This window comes from Cygnus atratus, chromosome 12, assembly GCF_013377495.2.
Source record: "Cygnus atratus isolate AKBS03 ecotype Queensland, Australia chromosome 12, CAtr_DNAZoo_HiC_assembly, whole genome shotgun sequence".
In the NCBI taxonomy this organism is placed as follows: domain Eukaryota; kingdom Metazoa; phylum Chordata; class Aves; order Anseriformes; family Anatidae; genus Cygnus; species Cygnus atratus.
In genome coordinates, this window is record NC_066373.1 from 12,544,516 (window position 1) to 12,565,598 (window position 21,083).

At 49.9% G+C, this 21,083-nt stretch overlaps 1 protein-coding gene across 2 annotated transcripts in view; it reads right to left on the reverse strand.

The window, feature by feature from the left end:
- PLEKHG4 (pleckstrin homology and RhoGEF domain containing G4) overlaps nt 1-21,083 on the reverse strand; it is an 88,270-nt gene that overhangs the window by 25,371 nt on the left and 41,816 nt on the right. For both annotated transcript variants that reach the window (XM_035543800.2, XM_035543799.2), the window contains exons 9-13: nt 19,933-20,031; nt 18,591-18,739; nt 5,260-5,398; nt 2,848-2,970; nt 2,120-2,311 (exon numbers count right to left, since the gene is read on the reverse strand). In XM_035543800.2, the coding sequence (XP_035399693.1) occupies nt 2,120-2,311; nt 2,848-2,970; nt 5,260-5,398; nt 18,591-18,739; nt 19,933-20,031 (702 nt within the window). The remainder of the gene's footprint in view (nt 1-2,119; nt 2,312-2,847; nt 2,971-5,259; nt 5,399-18,590; nt 18,740-19,932; nt 20,032-21,083) is intronic.

Genomic DNA, 21,083 nt, shown 5'->3' on the forward strand with positions numbered 1-21,083 from the left:
GATCCCTTCAGATATTAGGGAAGAGAGAAGGGGGTTAGGCAGGCACTGACAAGATCACAGCAGTAAGGTCAAAGCAGCTCAGCATCAGAGGAGAGTGAAATCAGTTTAGATAAAATCTTCTGCTCCCCCCCAGCCTCCCAGACAACACCACTAGCTTTGCTTTGAGAAGGCAGAAAGCGTTCTGGAGATCAAGATTATTTTAATCGGCACTGAAAGAACTTTCACGCTGCGCAGCAGTTTCTGCGCTCATCCTACAGCTGCAGGATGCGTCCCCTCCACACCCCTGGTTTCGGTTGGCCACTGGCTCACAATACCCCTGTGCTGTATTTACAACACCAACACTGTTTATAGTTCTGCTGAAACTGGCGAGATCAAAATCCTCCTCCCTCCCTCAGCGAGATAGCTCTGCCCCACACCAAAGCACCGCGCAAAGGCACCGAGCCGCTGTCGCGCAGCTTCCACTGGGGCTGCGCAGCACGAAACCAAGAGGGCTGCTGCTGCCAAGGACTGCCTTCCGCAGCTGTCGGCCACCAAAAGGGAGCCGCATCGGTGGTGCTATGAGGCCCTAAGAAAAGAAACGGGCCATCGCTGGGCGCTGCGCAACATCTGTGCCCCTGGGAACGGTCCAAGCTTTGAAAGGCTTTGAGGCTGCGGAAGAACACCCATTGCTGTTGAGTTCCTTCTGACCAACCTGGCAGCCCGAGAGCTGCTACGTGCCGTAGTTTCCATGCCTGAAGAAAGCAGTCACCAAGTGCTGCACTCCACATCTGTGCCCCAGAGGTTCCCAGCTTTGGCTGGGTGGGTTCACACCAGACAGATGTTTGGCCTGGCCAGAGACTTGCCAAGATGCTGGGCAAGGCTCGGAACCTCCGCGTGCCTCGCTTCATCAGTAGCATGACGACAGACCTCTTTACCAGAATTCCTACCAGGACCAGAGCACTGGTTCCTGCTGTCCTACAGCACGTAAAGCACTCTTCCCTCCACTGAGAAAAAAGTGACAAGATTCCGCAGCAAGAGGGTCCCTCACCTGAAGAGCAAACTGCAGAGATGAGCGAGAGCGGACCTGCAGAGCACCATCAAACAAACAGCCCTCGCACGGCCTGGCAGCAAGGCTCCGGGCTGCCTTCTCCACTCTCCTCCCTCGCACAGGATGCTTCTCAATGTTTTTCATGTTTAGCTGAATTTCCTCCCCTTCCCCTGAGCACTTCTGGCTGCCAAGCCAGCTCAGAGACAACGACTAAGTGGCACCTACATCTGGTACAGCTTAACTTTTAGCGTCTATTCTTTCTGGAATTTGAGAACTTAAAACTCAATGTTTGTACAAGTGTGGAATAAGTAGAGCATGGGCTCCCTGGTCCTCTGTTCCTGCCAAAGCTGTACTTCAAAATGCACCTAGAAAATCCTACTGCTTACTCATGTGCAGCTTTAGAAATTAAATCACCAAATGCAACGACAGGTCTGCTGAATGGGCGCGCTTGCATTCAACCGAACAGGTGAGAACGCCAGGCAGCCAGCATGTCACCACACACGTCCTCTCCTGCTGCTCTACAGATGCCTGGACCGACTTAGTCCTTGGGTCCCTCAGCCACACTCCCCAGCACACTGTTCTGGTGCTCCGTTCCCTCCTGCATGCCTCCAAAAGAGAGGAACCGGGCTATATTTACGACTGAATAGCAGAGTGCTACTCCTGACATGCCAACAGGCTGAATTTAGCAGCACGTAAGGATACAGCATGAACAAAACGCAAGCAAACTACCTTGGCCTGGTGGCCAAGGCTGGGCACAAGTAGCCAAACTCTAGGCCTTCAGTGTCTGAGCCAGCGCTGCCACGATTCTTCCACTGCTGCCCCAAGAAGTGCCCGCAAGCTACAGCTCGGACAGCAGCAGACCTCTGCTCTTACTAGATGTGGATGCTCTCTTAACTAACCTCTTCTTCCACATACTGACTTGAAAAAATCTCTGCAGACCCATCGGCTTGAGGGGGTCTTTTGCAAGTCAGAGATTCAGCTCCCTGTTGGCACACACGTTAAGCTTCATGTCTTTCATAAACAACCAAGCTCTGGCCCGAGTCCGAGCAGGCTTTTTACAGCCTCCTCCATACAGCAGTTGTCTCGTCTCACCTTGTCAAAAAATTCGTACAGCCTGACTGTCTCACAGACTCGATGCCTGTTTTCATCCAGTTGAGTGCAGAACTCCTCCAGTTGATCTCTGTAGGTCTGCAGCTTCACTCGGTAAGAATGCACATCCACAGAGGAAAAGTCTTCCCAGCGATCCATCTTCTTTAGTGCTTCCTGCCCCCTTCTGCAGTATTCCTGAAAGCAAAACGTGATTGCATATGAGGATGGAGACCTGACAAGGAAAATAGATAGCCTTCGAGATCATTAACAGCTGGGACTAATTAGACTAGGTTTTAGGTTCAGTTCACATGAGCAGGGGTGTACTTGTTTACAACAGAATTCTGGAGAGTCCTGACATCTGTTACGATTTACGTCAGCCACATGGCAGCTTGTAAAGGTCTACCCAGTAAGACTAGAGATCAATTAGGATTAAAAAAAAAGAGACAAGTGTCTCAAACACATCAAAGGATTAACTAAAAAAAAATCATCTTTCATCACAGTAGTTATTTTCCTCAAGACTGGCAAATACCTCTCTACCGAAGGACTGAGCTGGTGGCTTTGTCTTCCTGAGGAGAGCAGGGAAGCTGGGCAGTGTAAAGGGATGAGACGAACAGCTTAGCAATGAACTCTCTACCAGTGCCACCTTAGCATCGTGGCTTTGGCTGAGCATGCAAACATGCTGCCAGCTCAGACTCTGGAGAATATTTTTTTTCCAATCAGGCAACACTTACGCTGGCAACAAGATCAAACTCCCTGAACTGCTTCTGTGCTTGAAGCAGCATCTCCAAAGAATCGTCCAGGTTGATCATCTCCTTTAGCCTTTTCCTGCCAACATTCTCGATCCAACTGCTGACCTAGGAGAAAAGGGAAAAGCTCCACTATTAGTCACTCTGTGCTACTTACTCACCAAGGCAGGCCTTTATGTGGAAAGAACAGGGAATTGCTCTCATAACGCTGGTCATTTCATTACTGGAAAGAATGTGCATGTACACTTCTCCCCTATCCTGGCATTTCAGTGGAGGCTCCTGCTTGGAGATTTTCCACTTCAGGTTACTTTGTAATTGTGAAGTTCTGCTATTGCTCACACAGCCTTAGGCATAAACAGGGCAAGTAGCTGCTTGGGCTCTGTTTCGGGTGAGCCATGGTCTAACGCAAGCTCTGCAACCTGCAGGCTGACCTGATATTCCTATTATTGTTACCCCCAAGTGGGATAAAATCTCCCTGCTGCCAGATTTCCTATACCACTTCCCTTTTCTGCCTGGCAGCCCATGAGCTATGTCAATGCGAACACGCTGACAGATTCTCACCACCTGCAATGTTCCACGGTTCCCTGGGACTCTCAGATACCGGCTTTCTGAAGGGAGCTCACCACGCTGCCCCTGCTGCAGTGCGGATGCTGCAGGTTCCTCGACAGAGCCCCATCACCGCCAGTTACAATAAGCCTGAATCCTCAAACATGGGAAGAGGATGAACAACCTGGTCCTAAAAGCAAAGCAGACACAGAACTCCAGCAGGATAACACTTTCATCTCCATCAGTGAAGGGTTTTAAGAACAGGCTTGCAAGCTCGTCTGCAATGCTTCAGGAACAGCTGCACCTGCAGGGTCAGATCAGCTTCCTGGGTCATCTAAATCCATATCCCAGCTCAGCCCACATTCAGAGATGAATTCCTTTTCTTCTGAACTGGGAAGGGTCTGTGCCCACCGAGCAAGCCCACCAGCACGAGGAGGAGATGGGGGCAGGTCAGGACACACAGTACAGAGGGGCACGCTGCTGCTGCCTAGTGCTCCTGGGCAGGCTTAAAAGCAGGAGAAGCTGCTGCCAGCAGTGCTGCCCAGCATCACCAGCGAATTGCAAGGAAAGCAAGCTGGGAGCAGTCCATTTCCTTGATTCAATCAAAAAAAAAAAAAAAACAAACAGCATAAAGAAGGAAGAGGCAGGTAAACTGCCTTTGTGCCTTTTTGTTTGTTTGTTCAGTATTAGGAACCTGCACGTTTAAGGGAGTCTTTACTAGGTTCTTGCATCACACTTGTCCTGAACACACAGGGCATGGCGCCTGAGCGTCTACCTCCAAATGGGAAAGTCATTAAACTCTTGGATCCACCTTGGCCTGTGAAAACAGGTAGGCTACAGCCTCCTTTGCAAATCCGGTTCTCTCTAGAGAAGAGCCCAGAATCCTAGAAGGACAATGGAGAACTGGGTCCTAGCACTGATCTTTAAGGACACAGGTTTATAAGATGAGCTCCAAGCAGCACACAGTCCTTCAAGCAAACTCGTGTGTGTGTGTGTGTACATACAATACACACACATACATGCAAGCGATATATAAAACACGTGGTGGTGGTGAGTTACAGCAAAGGTGACTACGGGACTCCAAAAGCTATAGGTACAGCTCAGGCCTGGGGAGCAAAGATCTGCAACACTGAAAGATTTGATTAGATCCTGTAGGACACTCAAAGAACCTGAAATATTTTACAGCTTAAGTTTCTTCATCTACCTGGCTTGAAGTTTCTAAGGTCCTTCTGAAAAATCAATGCCTGTTTACTTCCATTATCCCACGGCTGTAAAGAGTTTTGATGAGCACCACAAGAAGGGAAGTTTAAGCTCCCACAGACCTGCAGGAGCTAGGGGCGTTGAGCACAGCTCTTGGGCTTCGGACAAGAGGATGTTCCCCTGCCTGGAGACTGCACGGAGGGGCTGCACCCAGAGGTGACAGGGGAGTGCCTGGGTCTTAGCAGGTAGCAGGGACCTGAGCGCTGCACAGAACCAACACCAGGGTGCACAGCAGGGATGGGCAGCTAGCGCAGGGTATGAGATGTGGCTCATTTGGCAGCAGGATGGAGGCATCAAGTCAGATGAAAACCTCACAGCTGTTTGTGGGATTTGACTGATCCACGCCTAGACAGCGGCCAGGAAACTTTTACCTGGCATCAGAAGACGCCAGGCAAACAGTGACTTGGTTCTCAGCACATCTGAAAATCTATCCCGAATTCTTGTGCTCGGTTGTTCAGGTGTTCTTTAAGAGGGTCTACGGGCATTGTTCTACACCTTCACAGCATGGACCAACAGGCCCAGTACCTGCTGTGGGACACACAGTCAGAGGGTGGCAGCAGGCAGTCACAGGAACCGACACACAGGCCTTACCTCCTTAAAACATTCTTCCACTTTCTCAAACTCCATCACCAGCTCCAGCTCCTGGATGCGTTTGTTTGACAGCATCACCAGTCGGTGAACGCCCTCATCAACTCGATTATAAAGCACACCAGCAGCATCCAGCGCGTCCCTGGAAGGGGACACAAGTGTGGTCAGGGGTTTTGCATTAGGTCTTTCCCCCAGCACTTCATGCAAACACGACTTGGCTGAAGGCAGCGCTTCAGTCGTCCTCCCAGCGGGACCAGTAATGGCCATCTTCATATGGAGAGCAGAAGGGAAAATCACGCTGCTCCCTGCACGATCCCCGTGATTCACCGCTCGGCGATCCCAGCGCAGACGACCTGGCGGGAAGGACGAGGGCACCTCCTCCCAGCCAGGTGCCTTGCGACACTTGGCTGTGCTTGTCACGCTTTCGGAAAGGATACTCAGCTCTTCGTAAGCACGGATTATCGCATCAATGGGCTTTCACAAAACACAGGCTCGGCAGTTTCGGTTTCTAAAAGCACCTTTTAAATTTAATTTAAATAAGTAAATAAGCAAACACTAGGAAGGAAATCTCTCCTGACACCCCACTCGCTCTCAGGACCTTTCGCTAGCCAAACAAAACCACCAGGTGTGCAGCACCCCAGCGCCGAGGGCATGTGCCGGAAAGATCCGAAGACAAAGCAGAGCTCCCCGTCTTCCACAGCACGCCGTGCTGACCAGAGCCCAGCAGGCAACACCAAGCAGCAGCCTCCTGGCCAGCCTGGCTGCAAAGTGCACGTGGGCAGGGACAGAGGGATGCAGGCACTCCTGGATGCTGAAGCCAGGGACCGAGCACCTGCTTCAGCCCTGGCGAGGCGATGAACCTCATCAAGTTCCTCTTGGGCGCGTGGAGCGCCTCTCCAGCACAGGTCTGGGTGAACTACAGCCAGGATCCAGGAGCCAGACGGACATTCAAGCTTATTCTGTGTGTCCCTGAGCTTCCCACACTTCTTCTGCTTCTGCATTTCCCTTCCTTTTACCAATAATGACTCAATGGGCACCTACAACGTCCTACAGCTTCCTTCAGCACTAAGTGCCTCCTGTACTCACCCTAAGCCCGCTTTCATATTGCAATTGCCTTGCAACTATCTGGCTTACAAGAGCATGGCTGTTTTTAGTCATGTTATTAAAGTTATCCAAAGCACTTGTGAAACGGAGATAGCTAATAAAATTGTGAAAGCTTTGCTAATGGAAATTAATACGTGCAATTCAGCATTCGGGGTTATTTCTGTCTTAGGTTGTAGGCACCTTGAACCTGCGAGACGCAGCTGAACTTAGTCACAGCCACCCTGCAGCTTTCAGCTAGTGCTTGCCATGAGGCAGTGCAGCGGCCTGGACAACTATCTCTGCATAGCAGAAATCCACAAGATTTTTCCATTCAGAATTCCACCCGACGTGCAGCAGCCAACTTCCCAAACCTCAGGCTCTTAGACTCTTTTGTTTTTCCTCTGCAAAATGCCATTAGACTGAATGAATTTCTCCAAAGTGCAGCCAAAAAAACAAATTGTTTCTGGACTAAGATCAGTGCTACTGCAGCGCGGAGGAGACAGGTTCTCTACAGCGTGTCTGCAAGCTTCAACGGAAAGATACAAGCTGTAAGGCTGCTTCTGTGTTTCCCAAAACCACCCGTAAACAAACAGTGACGATATTAGCCTTCTGTTTTGCAATCTTTTCCTAAGGACAGACCCAGATCCGACCCAGGAGACTTGCAGCAGCGGAGCCATAACCACTGTCCGAGCTGAGCTCTGGGAAGTTTGTTTACGGAGCAGGCTCTGATGGCAAGGTCCCACCAGCAGCAGCGACACAGCAAGGAGAGCTAATGAGAAACAGCTCGGAAGATCGCTGGAAGTTGTATTTGGCAACTGCATTAATGCTAGGCCCTGGTTTCTGAATAAGGCTCCAGCAAAATACAATATTGATTGCCAGACAGGCAGACACCTTCGGTCTCACTCCCACGGGCCTGAAGTCCCTGCTGGCAGGAGGAAAGCAGCTTACATACCGAGTGCTCTCCCCCCGCTGGCACCTGCAACGTCAGGCTTTGCAGGCTGCTAAATGCAAGCACGGCGACTGCTCGCTCGTGACACAAAATGTTTTTCCAGCCTTTCTCTGAGCTTCCAGAGAGATCGCTTTGGTGCTGATGCTACTTTGGTGGCACTCGGCGACAAGCTAGATCGATCTGCTACTCTTCTGTAAGGGCAGGGGGTGTGCAAACACCCCCCCCCACCCCAAAATCCACGATGAAAACATGGATGGTTTCAGTATTTAACGAGATATTGCAGGATGGCAACCTTCCGACGCAGCAACTCAAAACAAGTTCCAGCTTTTGCACAGCCCGACCTAGCACTGGCCATAACCCGATATAGGGGAAGGGAGCCAGGAAGCCCCGTGCCACTCCTTCCCACACCTGATGGAGGAAATAGGACATGGTTTGTCCTGCTCTCCCCTCACTGGCTTCCTGCGATTTCCCCTGAGAGGAGTCGGTCACAACCTGGGCTGCAGGGCCCCGAATGCTGCGGGCTCCCACGCGGCAGACGGCACCTTCCCCAGCAGCACCTACAGACGCTCCTCTGAGGACAACGCTGTGACTGTGGGAAATACACAGACAGAGGGATAGGAAGCTATTAAAAAAAAAAAAAAACACACAACCTGTTGTTTAGCTGTTGGCTGTTTTTATGGTGTTGTTGTTTTGCTTTTTAAACAGGAACATGCCTCCCAAAAGCTCCCTGTGTGCAGAGGTGAACGCACCATGTCACCGCAGGTGAGACGAGCCTGTTGGAGCGCACTTGAGACCAGTATTGGCCTCACGACCCGTGAACCACTGCAGGGAAAGGCAGGTTCACAAATGCAGCAACAAAATCCCGCTGCTGGCCCCAGGGAGCCTGAGACTGGAGAAGAGAAGGGGCTCCGGGGACTTGCTGGCTGCAGAGCTGAAGGACTGAAGCAACACATTGCAGACACCTGTGCTCTCCTGGCCACATGCACCTTCCTAGACACAACTGCAGAAACTACCCCAGATCGTTGGCAATACCAGAAAGAGCCAGGCTCTGAAGATCTCATTGAGGCCAAGCCTTCCTTGGGTTTGCAGGAGGCCGTAGGGAAGAACCAAGCTGGGGCTTCAAAGTCAGAAGCAAGGAGCGAGCCCTCTGAACCACCCAGTGCAACCCACATCCTGACACATGTGACAGCACGTCCAAGATCTGCAGATACTCAGCCACCTTTTCGTTAGTTCAGCAGATTCAGTAGTATTAATGCTACTAGCAATGACATTCGGTTTCCACACAAGGAAAAGCTCTGCTTTACTGATCCACAGACCTCTCAAACTCGCGTAAAGTCAGATTAAAGATGCACTTGGGAGCTTACACTATAATCAGGAACTGGACAGAGAATTCATCTCAGGTTAAGAGGGCTCGAAATGAGCTCACTTTCCTTTGTAAGTCAGGCTGTTCAGGGTATATATTGCTATCTAAAATTCTTACCGTTGTCATGTAAGTCATGTTGTTTTCTGTGAGTCCTTGCAGCAGGCTACTGATACACCTGGAGCACGATACAACTCCCTGAAGCTGCCCCTTCTCTCGCTCCTGCCAGAGCTCTGCTGAGCAACAGCACGCAAGGCATCCAGAAAAAACCCTTCCAAAAGGCACCTCCAGCCTCGGCCCGAGAGGTGAGGCACCTTCGGGTGCAGCCTCGCACCATCCCTCCTCCTCCTCTGCCGAGCACCCCAGCGCCTCCATCCTTTGTTGGCAGGTCTAGCGGCGCTGTTCTCACACGTTCTGCCTCGCTTGGCAGGCATTCATTAAATCCTCAACGTCTAGTTGTTGGTCTTCCGTTGCATCTCCAAGGTAACTCCATTCATACGTTGTCAGCTCTTGACAGTTCACTTTCAGCTGCCCGACAGGCTCTGCCTAACATCCATCTCGTACTCTTTTACACAGAGGCAAGCACAACCCTTTCCCCCTGTCATATGCAGTAGGTATGCAAACCGAGGCAAACAAAGAATTACAGCTGATGGGAAAGTTTGGGTTTTTTTGGATTCCCTTAAGCACTTCCAGCTCTCGCAGAAAGTATCCTTTAGCACCGCGCACGTTATCCCAGATCTCTGTCCATCTTTTTACCTACGTACTCATTTCCACCCATTTGCTGATACACTTTCTAATTTCCTTCCTAAATCACTTCTAGAGCCCCAATAAACTCAACAATATCTTGCAACAAGGAGCTGCGCAGCAAAATTATACCTTGCATATGCAGCTATTTCTTTTTCAGACACAGACAGAGTTTTTCCATTCCTGCCCTTCACTGCTTTCAAGGCAGCTTGGAGTACTGATACTTTCAAATGCTTCAAACAAGTATTGAAAATGTGGTCGAAGGACCAAAAGCGGCTTCTGTCCTGCCACACAAATGGAAACACAGGGATGTTAAGCACCTTAAAGATATTTTAATAGTGGCCTGAGCAACTCTGAGGAAGAAAAGCAGAGAGTTGTTTGAAGTCAGTGGAAAGTCTTGTCTAAGCTGGGGTATGTTTGGATGCACTGCAGTCTCCCTGTACATGTGAGTGCGGTAATAAGAGTCTTTCACTGCATTCTTCCATGGTCAAATCATCCAAAGTAATTTTGCAATAGTGCAGATTCAATATAATTTATAGCAAAAAGGAGTAGCTTGATGTCAGTTTATGTTTCCCCAAATCCTGTTTTCATTGGGTAATTATCGTTTCAGTGGAAAAGACTCCAAACATCTTCAGTTTTCTGGAGGAGTGCCAAGCTGTTGTATAATGGCAGGGTAATTTTAAACCTATAATTTAGAAAGACCATTTCTGTCTGAATCCATCCTTCAAAAAAGCTAGCCTTGGAGAGTTACACTTCAGTTTTCTAAGCAAAATACCTGGTTTGTTTACAGAAACACGCGGCCACAGACAAGGCATCCAGCAGGCTTGTAAAAGCAGGTGCTGCAGGAGCCGTGCCTGCCAGCTGCAAATAGAGAGGGCGGGGAGGGAAGCAGCAGACCCATCGCTGCTCTGCAGCTCTCTGCCCCTTGACAAACGGCTCTGACCAAGAGAGGAACCAACCTAGATGGAGGGCTAAAACCAGAACACATCCTCTGACTAACCTTGGTCAATTTTAAAATGGCAAAAAGTTGTGGATGGAAGGAGCACAGACACGCTGCCTTCTGTTAGTGTGCTGCATGGCGGTTAGGCAGATTTCCTCCAGCTAGCTTTCCCAGGAAAATCAGATACCCCTGATCTCTGTAATTTACAGGAAACACGGCCAGACGTTACACTATTACCTTCATCTAGTCTTCCACTCCTGGTGCTGAACTTTCCTAGTGGATGTTTCCACAGGCTTTGGAAGAACAGGAGTAGGATCTGGCAGCCAGGACATTTAAAGGACGACTTGGTTGAAGGACATCGCCCAGATCACCTGTGCTGATACCTGGCCTACCAGTCATTTGCGCATCCTGAACAACGCTTCAGGAAGAAATTCTTCCGGCTTCGCAGGGAAAGTCTTGTACGCCTGAGGGGTGTTTTGCAGCAACAGAAATGCATTAGAGACTTTCTTGGCCATTAATGCATCCTGGTAGCAACCTACCCGACTGCCATATTCGTAATCATCCCATAAAATGAGGTCAACCTCAAAGGCAAATTCCTGCTTGTCAGGCTGAAAAGTTCGCAAGCAGCTGAGGTTAAAATTTGGACAAGCCATCGTGAAGCTAATGCAGGTATTGCTAAATAAACTGTAATTATTGTCTGCAGCACCCAAATAGTCACGGTGGTTTTAGTTACCTAATAAAGGTACTTGAGCAGCTGGGTGCAGCGTTCAGAACCCCGAAGTGTCCTTAGAAGGGCACGGCGGTCAAACACCAAGCTCAGGGCTGCCTGTGGGATGCTTGCTGATCGTGGTGGGAACAGCGGATCGCTGAGACCACAGACCCAACCAAAACCCTCCTCACCAGGCTCCCTGACCAGCACGTGCACTGGGAACAACTCAACCAATTAATGCAACACGCTGCAGCCCATAACTGCCGAGAGCCCTCTCTGGAGCACAGTTTGGTTAAATGTGTTTGCAGCAGAAATATCCTCTGAAGTCCCTCCAGAGCAGTGGGATTGAAGCACACAGGTTAAGTATCCAGGTGTGGTCACAAACTGCTACCTCGGATTCTTTTCCCGGCCTGACTTGCATTCAGTCGCAATCAAACTGTGTTCAGACTGCTTGATTGTAAATCCCAGTACCATCTACAAACCTGACCGGAAGAAACTCAACAAAAAGCCAACAAAGAACCAACTTACAGGGGCAGCTCACCCCCCAGTGGAGCCTGTGACAGGACACGGCCACAGTGTTCTGGGACCACCATGCTTGCAGCTGTGGTCTTCTACCAGCTTGAAAAAACTCTTACCTCCAAACCTCATCCCATGTACGCTAACCTAGTAATATGTATACTCTAGGACGGCTGCGCTAGTGTAATGGCTGTGCTCCTGGAGCTAGGACCTCAAGGGCTTCAAGACGCTCTGCTCAAATCTATATACCCACTGCGAGCCACATACCTGTGTCCCTGACACATCCTCCTTTTACACGCTCCCAATCTTTACCATACAGGTCGTAGAAGTGACTGTGCTATTAACCACCCCGGCAGCAGAAACAGCCACCCCAACTCAGCTGCATAAAACGCGGTGCTTGTGGAATGGTGTGGGCTGAGCCAGGAACTTCGGGCAGTCCAGCTAACATCCTATACTGGAAACTTTTTGCAATTTTTTCCGTAATATTTTTAAACAGATAAAAAGCCTCACAGCATGTCATTAATTAGCTAATGCCCTGTTGGCATGACAAAGATCGCAAACAGGAACAAGCGAAACAGTAGTCTTCTGGGTAAAGTCCCAGTGAATCCAGGAAGATTCAGGACGTAATGCAGTAGAAAACGAACAGCAGAGGGGAAGCTGAGAGGGATCATCTCACGAAAAGCCTCAAAGAACAACAAAAACTTACCTAAGAAGAGCTCTGCGATCTTATACCTCCCTGCAAGTGCCACGAGAGGCTCCACACAGCACTTCGCACACCCAGAACGACAACGGCTCCACGCTCCTTTATGTGCAGAGCAACAAGGTTTGTTTAATGCGAGCGTAAGTGCTTTTTGCCAGGCTAAAACCACCACGCAAACACAGGGAACAGGTTAGACTGTAAAGAAAATGAATACCAAGCAGCACGGCATGTGTTTGGATAGAAATGTCGCCGAGCGCTCCTCCCTCTGCCTGACACAAACAAACACGGACATGGAAGAGCGCTGCCACCCATGCACTGCTGAGGGCCAGAGGTTTTGTGTTTGTCAGCATCTTCTGCGTCACCAGCAACAGCGCAGAGGCGTCTCGTGGCAGAAAGCTGCCAAACTTTGAGGCCAGGATTTAAGCACGGTTTTTCATCTCACTTCAAGGTACACTGAGAGTTTATTTGAACCTAAAGATGAAGGTTTTAGGATTAGGCTCCCAGAAGAAATATGCAAAATACGTTTACCATTGAAAGGTGCATCTCGCAGAGCACGTCGGGGCGTGCACTGTGGAAAAGTGGTAGCAGGAAAGGTACCCAAAGCTCCCAGGGTCAACTGTCTTGGAGCATCCCAGGAGCTGCTTCCCACAGGAGTCTCGCCAAAGCCCCACAGACATGAGCCCCTGCAGCACCACACAGCTGTAAGCCACTGCTTCATCGACAGCAGAAAACCCTACATCTGCTGGACATGGCTTCAACAACTTCACACAGACTTTGTGCCTCACTGCTGCATGCATCTCTCAAGCAGACATTCAGAACGGGAAGACCAGTGCAGAGGAGCAGGATGATCCTATTTGCAGCACAGGCTGTGGTTGCACTCTCATATGGAGTGTGAAGGAACATCTAAATCTTAATTTCAAAGGCCTCAGGCGGAGCAAAGACCTGATCACATCTCTTGGTTAGCTGTTCCAGCTGCTCCTTACATCCTTCCAAACCTGGAAAAAAATCTCTTTGAAACTGCGTAAGATTTGAAGTTTCTATTCACTGATCTCTGCAAAACCAGGCTGGGTGACAGGAACCACTGCAGGGCTTCTCCACAGCCCAGATGACGCAGGTCTGGCTCTGTCACCACTTAACTGGAACTGCTTCCCTGTCTCAACCAGTGGATGAGAAAACACAGGGCACTGAGACTGAGTGCCCCAGCCACGCGGGGACAGCCAGACCCAAGCGAGCGTTGCTAGTGCATGCTCAAGGCAGCCTAGGATCCTTCGCAGGCAGGCACAAGTGCGGCGTTAGCTGTACGGTCAGCCTCTGTTGCTGTAATCAAGTCAGGCTTAGCATCGGGAACCCGGCAGCTGCTGCTCAGGAAGCCTGCCTGCTCCACGCTGCCCAGTACCTCTGCTCAGCCCAGGTCCCCACCCAGGGCTCCCATCCAGATCACCGAGCCACACTAAAAATAGCCAGCCGACAGAACCAGCTCTTGGCTCTCCCCACTCCACCCTCAAAGCACAGAGGCTAACTACACTGCCTTCGCAAACAAAAGGAGGCTTCACTCCTCCATCTATTTATAAGCTGTTTATTCACAGCTTGCAAGCACAAATTCTTTTCAGATGAGAAGCTTGGGGGAAGAGATTATGATTTTTCTGGTTCCGTGCTGCACAGAGCCCAGCACCCAACCTGGTCATGCTTTTACCATCTGAGGTTTTCCTCTTTTTTTCCAGCTCTCACATCTACTCTTGTGGCCACCTTGCCCACCAGCAGGCAGAACGTGATGTGACTCCACTCCTGGGCCATGCTAACTGCAGGTTTGCTGGCAGAGCCACGCACCAGGCGGATTCTGGTTTGACTAGTATAATGCAGGCACCTTTACATTAATAAAAAAATGTTTGTATTTTCTTTCCTCCACTTCTGACTCACGGCATATCGAGAGGACGAAAGGCGTCACTGGACACCTCACCTTGGCAGACATTCCCAGCTCCTGGCTACGCCAGAAGAGCGGCAAGAATGAGAACAACAGTGGAAAAACGTCTGGCTGAAGACAGGGGTAGAAGCTTCTGCCTCACTGCCCGGTCCCCGCACTGATGCCTCGCCTTAGTAAGAGCTCCCACTGCTGCTGCCCGGCTTTTGGCAGCTTCTCAAGGCTTACGATGGAAGTGTCAGAGGAATCTTCAAAATCCACCCCAAAGTAAGCAATGCATTGGTACGCCTTCTACAGCTGGCGTGGTGAGTTGTCTCCAAGCCACAGGGTGGTTGATCAACGCTCTAGATGTCCCAAAGCCAAAGACACACCTGCCAGCCAGCCCTACAAAACTTACCAAAAAGACTGAGTTCATTAAAGACTTCCTGTCCAAAAATAATAATAATAAAAAAATATATTAACAGCACTAAAGTGGTGGATGTCTTCGTGGCATTTGTCCACGCTCACCAAACAGGAACTTCAGCCAGGCTAATGGCTTGGCATTTCAATCCCCAGAAAGGCTGGCACAGCAAAACCTGGAACACTTTCAACTCCTGTGCTAACAGCCCTCAAGAAGCACTGAGCCTTCAGCGCAGCAGCTGGTGCGACAGCAAATATGCTGTGTTTAAACCCTGCCAGCCCCTCTACCAATAAATAAGTGGCAATGCTGGCTTCAGCAGTCCACCCGCACCTTGAGGCGGCCGGCCCATGCTGCAACTATCATTATAGCACTTAAGGAAGCACCCCAAGGATTCAGGCTCACCGGTACCACACCCTCACCTCGCCAGGTTCAGCCTGGTCTTCCTGGAGGTGGGACAGCAGTGTGGGACCAGCTGGGCACACCACATCCCATAGTCCTGCGATGGGTTGCCTGCAGGAATCGTGCTCTGCTAACAGCTCCTCGGTGGCTCCCCAGGAACTCAGCTCGGCACAACACCCGCAGGAAGCCTGCACCGACCGCAGCATTCGTGGCTCCAGCTGAGAACAGAAGCCAGGCTTTTGGTTACAAGCGCGGACATTCAGCATCTCTCACAGCACCATGGAGGGTCTTGTAAGACTCTGTTAAGATGGGGACAGGCTGGAATCCAGAAAGACTGCTCAGAGAGGTCTGCCTTTCCCTCTGCGGGCCAGCAGCTGGTGAGCAAGGCTCTCTTTTACAGCTCTACTTGGTGAGAAAGAGCGCGGGGACTCCAGGTCAGCTCACACCGCGAACAGAGAGCAGTTACCAGCCAAAGCCACCGCTCTGGTGCTGCAGCACCTCTCAGGAGGGGACCATCCACGAGGGGTTCTTGGAGGCTCTTAAAGCATCTGTCTGAGAAGCAAATGAATGTACTGTGACACACCTCCCCTGCATGACCTGATGCGATGAGTTCAATCTCCGCAGGAAAGAAGCCACGTCGCTGGTTCAGCAAACCCTCCCGAAGCCCGGGTCAGACGTGACCAGCAACAAGGTCCCACCGCTCTGTGTCACCAAACACTCCAAAGGGCATCTTGGCTCTCTAGGAGGGCAGAGCAGGGAAAGATGCCAAAAGCAACCTCTAGGGAGAAGTTTCATTACTGAAGAATGACCAGAGCCAGGTTTGTTTGCTACGTGCATCCAAAAGGTATTCAGCAGATAGCAACCGGCTGCACAGAGCAGGAGCCTGCTTCCTTGCCTATTTTAGGACACTATTTCCAACCTGCAGTAAAACATCGGTTAAATGGTTTCCGACTGCTTTGTACCTCTCTGTTCTTACCACTTCAGGATTTTCTTTTTGCCATGCAAAGCTACAAGCTAGCAGGAAAGTCAGCCTCAAGAGCTGGCAGAACACACCCCCTACAAAGCAGCAAGCAGGTCTCTTGCTTCCTCAATCCCAGGCGATAGTATAGCTGGGCTTGTCCTTCCCCTCCATGCCTCTTCAGAAAAATCATGTTTTTTATTATTAGCTCTGTACTTCTGGTTGGCATATTTTAACTAATTGAAGCGAAGACTGCAGAAAACTCCTGCTCTTAAAAAAATTGCCTCTACTTACATGCAATTCTTGCATATTTTGACAGTTACCTGTTCAGAGCTGGCCTCACAACTTCAGACTAAGACGTCTGGGCCGTTGTGACTCTTTGCTTTATCAGGTTTTTGCAACCCAAGGGAAAAGAAAAAACTGAAAAAAAGTGATGTGATTAACAAAAGCCTTAAGGAGGCTCAGAAGGATAAAACCAATTCACTTGTGTAAATACTTGTATTTCAAGTACTGGGAGGGGGGAGGAGGATTAAAGACTTCAGCATTGATCAAAATTTTACAACTCACAAGTTCAGAAAAGCGATACAATAGGTCCTGCTGAGCGCACAGCCACAACTGGTTCTGTTCCATTTTCAGAGATCACCACCCAAAGTCTCATCGAGGACCCACATCCACCAACAGCCACTGCACGCTAGCTTAGCAGGCCAACTGCTGTGTTCTGTTACAACCCTGCTTTGATCCTGTTCATTAAGGCAGCCTCCCTAGGAGCCTTTACAGGGCTAACAGAGCCCAGAACCTCTAACATCTGCACAGCGATTTGGACAGGAGGAGCTAAAGGAGCAAGTGCAATCTGTGGAGGATCTCAAAGTAACAGCGCCTTATGCAGAGTTCTCTGGCCAAGCCATGGAGCTTTTCTCCTCGTTGTCAAGGATCCTGGAGCAGTGAAGAGCGAACATCTTTAGCCCTCTGCCCTGAGCATCTGACTTACACAACAAGCAGGCACTTCCTTATTTAAAACACCGCATGGAATTTAGGTTCTGCAACTGTTCCACAGCCTAAAACAAGGCTAACATTTTCCATCTGCATTCGTTTAAGCTCCTCAGGCTGGACAGAGCCCCGTATATCTGACTTGCAGCATACACGCTCCATTCATACTGGTAGGCAATGAATATGACCTGAATTAAACAGAGAACACACTACACAGCCTCGGCATGTGCTCAAACACTGTGCAATCAAAGCACTGTGTGTGTGTGTCCCACCCCTGCCCTCGCTAAGGTAATCAAAGCAGTAAATTACCCTTAGGGGCTCTGTCAGATCAGGTTTCAAAGTTGATCATTTCCCTGCACAAGAACACAGGTTTAGCTTAAAAACAAAACAAAACATAAAAAGCAAGCATGTTCTCCCCATTCTCTGAAGACTCTAATTTTAATCAACACACAGCAGCTTTAAAGGGAGAGAAAAAAGGCGCACACAAACCACAACAACCTGCATTATGTGTGCTTCTCACACCACGTCGGAATAAAAAGGCTGCATTGTCCTAATTCTGCTCGAAATTGCATCAAGAGCACTTAAGCATTTCAGCAAAAGAAGTGTCCTCACGGCCTGCCAGAGCTGCTGGCGGGAGTCACAGCAAGCAGGGAAACGAAACGGTTACACCGCCGGTCCCCAGGCTCCCCTCACACCCAGCCCCGAAATGCCGACCCCTGCCTCCCAGCGACAGGCAGCAACTTGCACCATCATCCACTTGTTGGATTTTCAGCGAGAAACCTTCTTTTCCCTGCACTCGGGTGAGACACCCCGCAAGCTGTTTTCTTATCTTCGCTCCGTTCCCTCCTTTAAACCTCTCGGTTTGTGATGGCAACAGAGAGTTTAATGAGGGCAAGGCTGCAGATGCACGGGGCCGTCCCTCGCTGCCCTGCCATCCGCTGTGCCCCCGCCGTACCCACACACACCAGCACTTATCTCACGCTGGGGCTTGGAAGCTCCTGGGTGCAAGGGCTGCCTTGCTGTTTGCACAGCACATAGCACAGAGGCCTTCACACGCTGATAGGCTTCAGGTGTTTTAGCAGTACAAACAGGAGTTGTGCAATGCCCCGGGGATTTCAAACAGCTGGCCTCTCTCATTCCCCCCCTTCTCATACCAATTCTGCAAACGGGCAGAGAATATTTGCTGTGCAAACCGCACCAATGTGTGAAGAGATCAGCGTTTGCTATAGCCAGAAAGCATTCCTCGCAGTCAAGGTCCTTGGAAATCCCCTTACACAAGGAGTGCCTTGGCAAATCGCACCGTGATAACGCCTTGGACCCGAATGCTGATCACCGGCATCATCAAGTAAGACTTTGCGCTTTAGGGGTGCACAAAGCATCCAGCCCTCTCCTCACTATAGGAGCTGAGTCTGGTTTGGCTTGGAAAAGGAACTTAAATGACCGTCTAAATGAACCCACCCAGTCAGGAAGGGATGAACTTTTGGACTGGGGAAAGAGCAGCCAGGATAAGCGTACAATTCGTTACGCTCTTCGCTTTTGCTGTTTCCAACAAAAGTCCTCGCTACACAAGAAACCACACTGGCCTGCGCCAAGGATGGGTCGTGCACAGACTGCCCCTGCCTGCTCTCTGCTCACCTCCAGCTCCTCTTCTCCCGCCCTGCTGGGGCTCACCTGTAGTCATGGGTGAGGGTGACACAAGATTCCTCCTTCCTCAGCCTGGCCAGGAGTGCTCCGCCCTCCAGCTGCAGCCGGACCAGCCGTGCGTCCTCCAGAACGTTCTTCATCAACTGCCTGTAATTCCTCAGCAGCACAGCTGCCTCCTGCAGGGATTGCAAGAGTGAGATGAGCGGTCACGGCAACGTATGGGCAATGAGGGAACAGGCAAGAAAAAAACAACAGTGCACAACCCAACCCAAACCACATCTCACCTTGTCCCACCCTAGGATAGAGGGAGGTTGGTTCCCACGGCTGTTTCTTTCAAGCCTGCCAAGTCCAAAGTGATAAACGGTGGTCCTTATGCCCTCAATACTTTGCCCACCAGGCTAAAATTGAAACCCAACTCCTAACATGCTCCATTCGCTGGGCACAGAATCGTTATTTTGAGCCTCATGTTCCACTCACAGCTAACTCCTGCTCTTCTTAGAGCCGGACCTGCCCGGCACAAGCTGCGGGACAAGATGCACCCGAAGGGTTGGTAGATGTGCCCATGTATCCAGGAGGGTCCAGAGAGGCTTCCCAAAAAGGGGTGACATGTTTGCAACAACACTGGCTTGGTCTCTGCACCGTCCTCTTGCCCCCTTCCAAATTTCTCTTCTAGAGGCAGCAAAGCCAGAGCTGCAGCACAGCCTTGGCCTCGTGAAAAACTGTGGGGCCACTTAACTTTAGCCAGGCCATTCGAGCTAACCCGAGGTGGCTGCTCAGTACTAGAGCCACCAAGCCAGTACCAGCTACAGAGCTGCACAGAACGCTTCACATCCACCCTGCCAATGTAAATAATCTTGCCTTGCCCCTGACTGACACAGTTAACTGAATCACTGAAGTCTGCTGGCAAACGCACCAGATTTCTCTTCCCCTTTTCTGATCCTTCTCTCCCCTCCACTCTCTGGTAAAGCAGACTCAGAAAGGTGTGGGCTGCGCAGCGTTTTTCTGCTGCACTGAAATTAGCTCCCCTGCTGCAATGGTTCTTCAAGAGAGACCAGCAGAAGTGGGGGAGGAAAGGAGACACCTTCCTAGGAGTCCAGTGCCCTTCCTAAACTAATTTTATACCTACAATCCCTCGTGAGCACTGACCTGATGCAGATCAGTGCTCTTTGGATGGGGAAGTGATCAAACCCTCACTACACAAACACCCCTTGCTCTCGCAGCTAGAAACATTATTCCACTACATCTGTCTCCCTACGCAGCAAGCAATCCAGCAGCAACAAGCACGACTCAAGAGGAGATCTCTTGGGCTGACACCGAGGGATCAAAGGACCAGCTTCTACACGCAGCCGTGTATGTTCTACATGCTTACCTCAGCTCTTTCTGGTAGTTTTCCAGATTCCACTTTGTGAATGGCTCCCTGGAGGAAGGCACAAGCCCCCTGGCATCCTTGTAGCAAGTGTTCCAGTTTCTACAAGAGGAAAGGACCAAGGCAGAGATCATTGTCTCACAGCTGATGAGAATGCCATCTTTTCAGCTTGCAGAAGGTTAAAAGGACAGGAATCAAGACAGGATCAAATGCATTAACCCAAGGGTTCAATTATACCATTGGTGAAGCTGTATCATCAGCAAAAAGAAGCCCAGGAGCCATCACAGGCTTCAGATGCATCACTCTGTACCAAGTCCTCTGTACAGACCTTACAAACTCACCACGGCATGTCTGGGCCATGCTTTTAGAGAAAAGAAAATCAGTACAATTATGTCCCACATTCTTCTATGATTAGCATTTCTTGTAACTTTCCACTAAGATGAATCACTGTGAGTGCATTTTGGAGGAGCAAAACTTAGAACGAGTACAATTTCTATACTTTAAATCATTCCTCTTCATATTAAAAGTAGTGTAAATTAAAGGTTAGGAAACTGGAAAGCTTCCACAATTAAAGCACCTTAAACTAGTAGCAAATCTGAAGTCCCTTCTCTCTGAGGGAGAAAACCACCAACAACCAACAACAATTTCACACACAGGGGAGGAGACTACTTTTCTAAACAGTCACTGATAAAGACTCTCAAATGCCACCCTCTAGCCACTTTAATCAGGGAAGGGAGAAAGAGCTATTCAAAATAATAAGAAAAAAAAATAAAAGAAAAAGCTGCGGTTTGAATCTTTACTGAATTTAACTCCCTCTTTGGAGTGCTGGAACAGCCCCAGAGGGGACGGATTAGCAGGCAGGATGCAGGTGAGATCGCTGAGGCAGGAAATAAATCTGTTTGCCACACAGCTGCAGGTCTAAAAGGGGTTGAGCATATGGGTCATTATCACATGCAGTGCAGTACACAAACAGGCAACCCAAACAGACCAATTCCTACACTAACTCCCTTCGGTAACATTTTGCACAGTAAAACGTAAGACACGGAAATAAGAGGTAGTCTTGTATCATGCTCCTGCCTTCTAGAATTATCCTTTTGCACAGACTGAGCACCTCAGCTCTCCAGCTTTTCTCAACGCTGTCCAAAAACCGAATC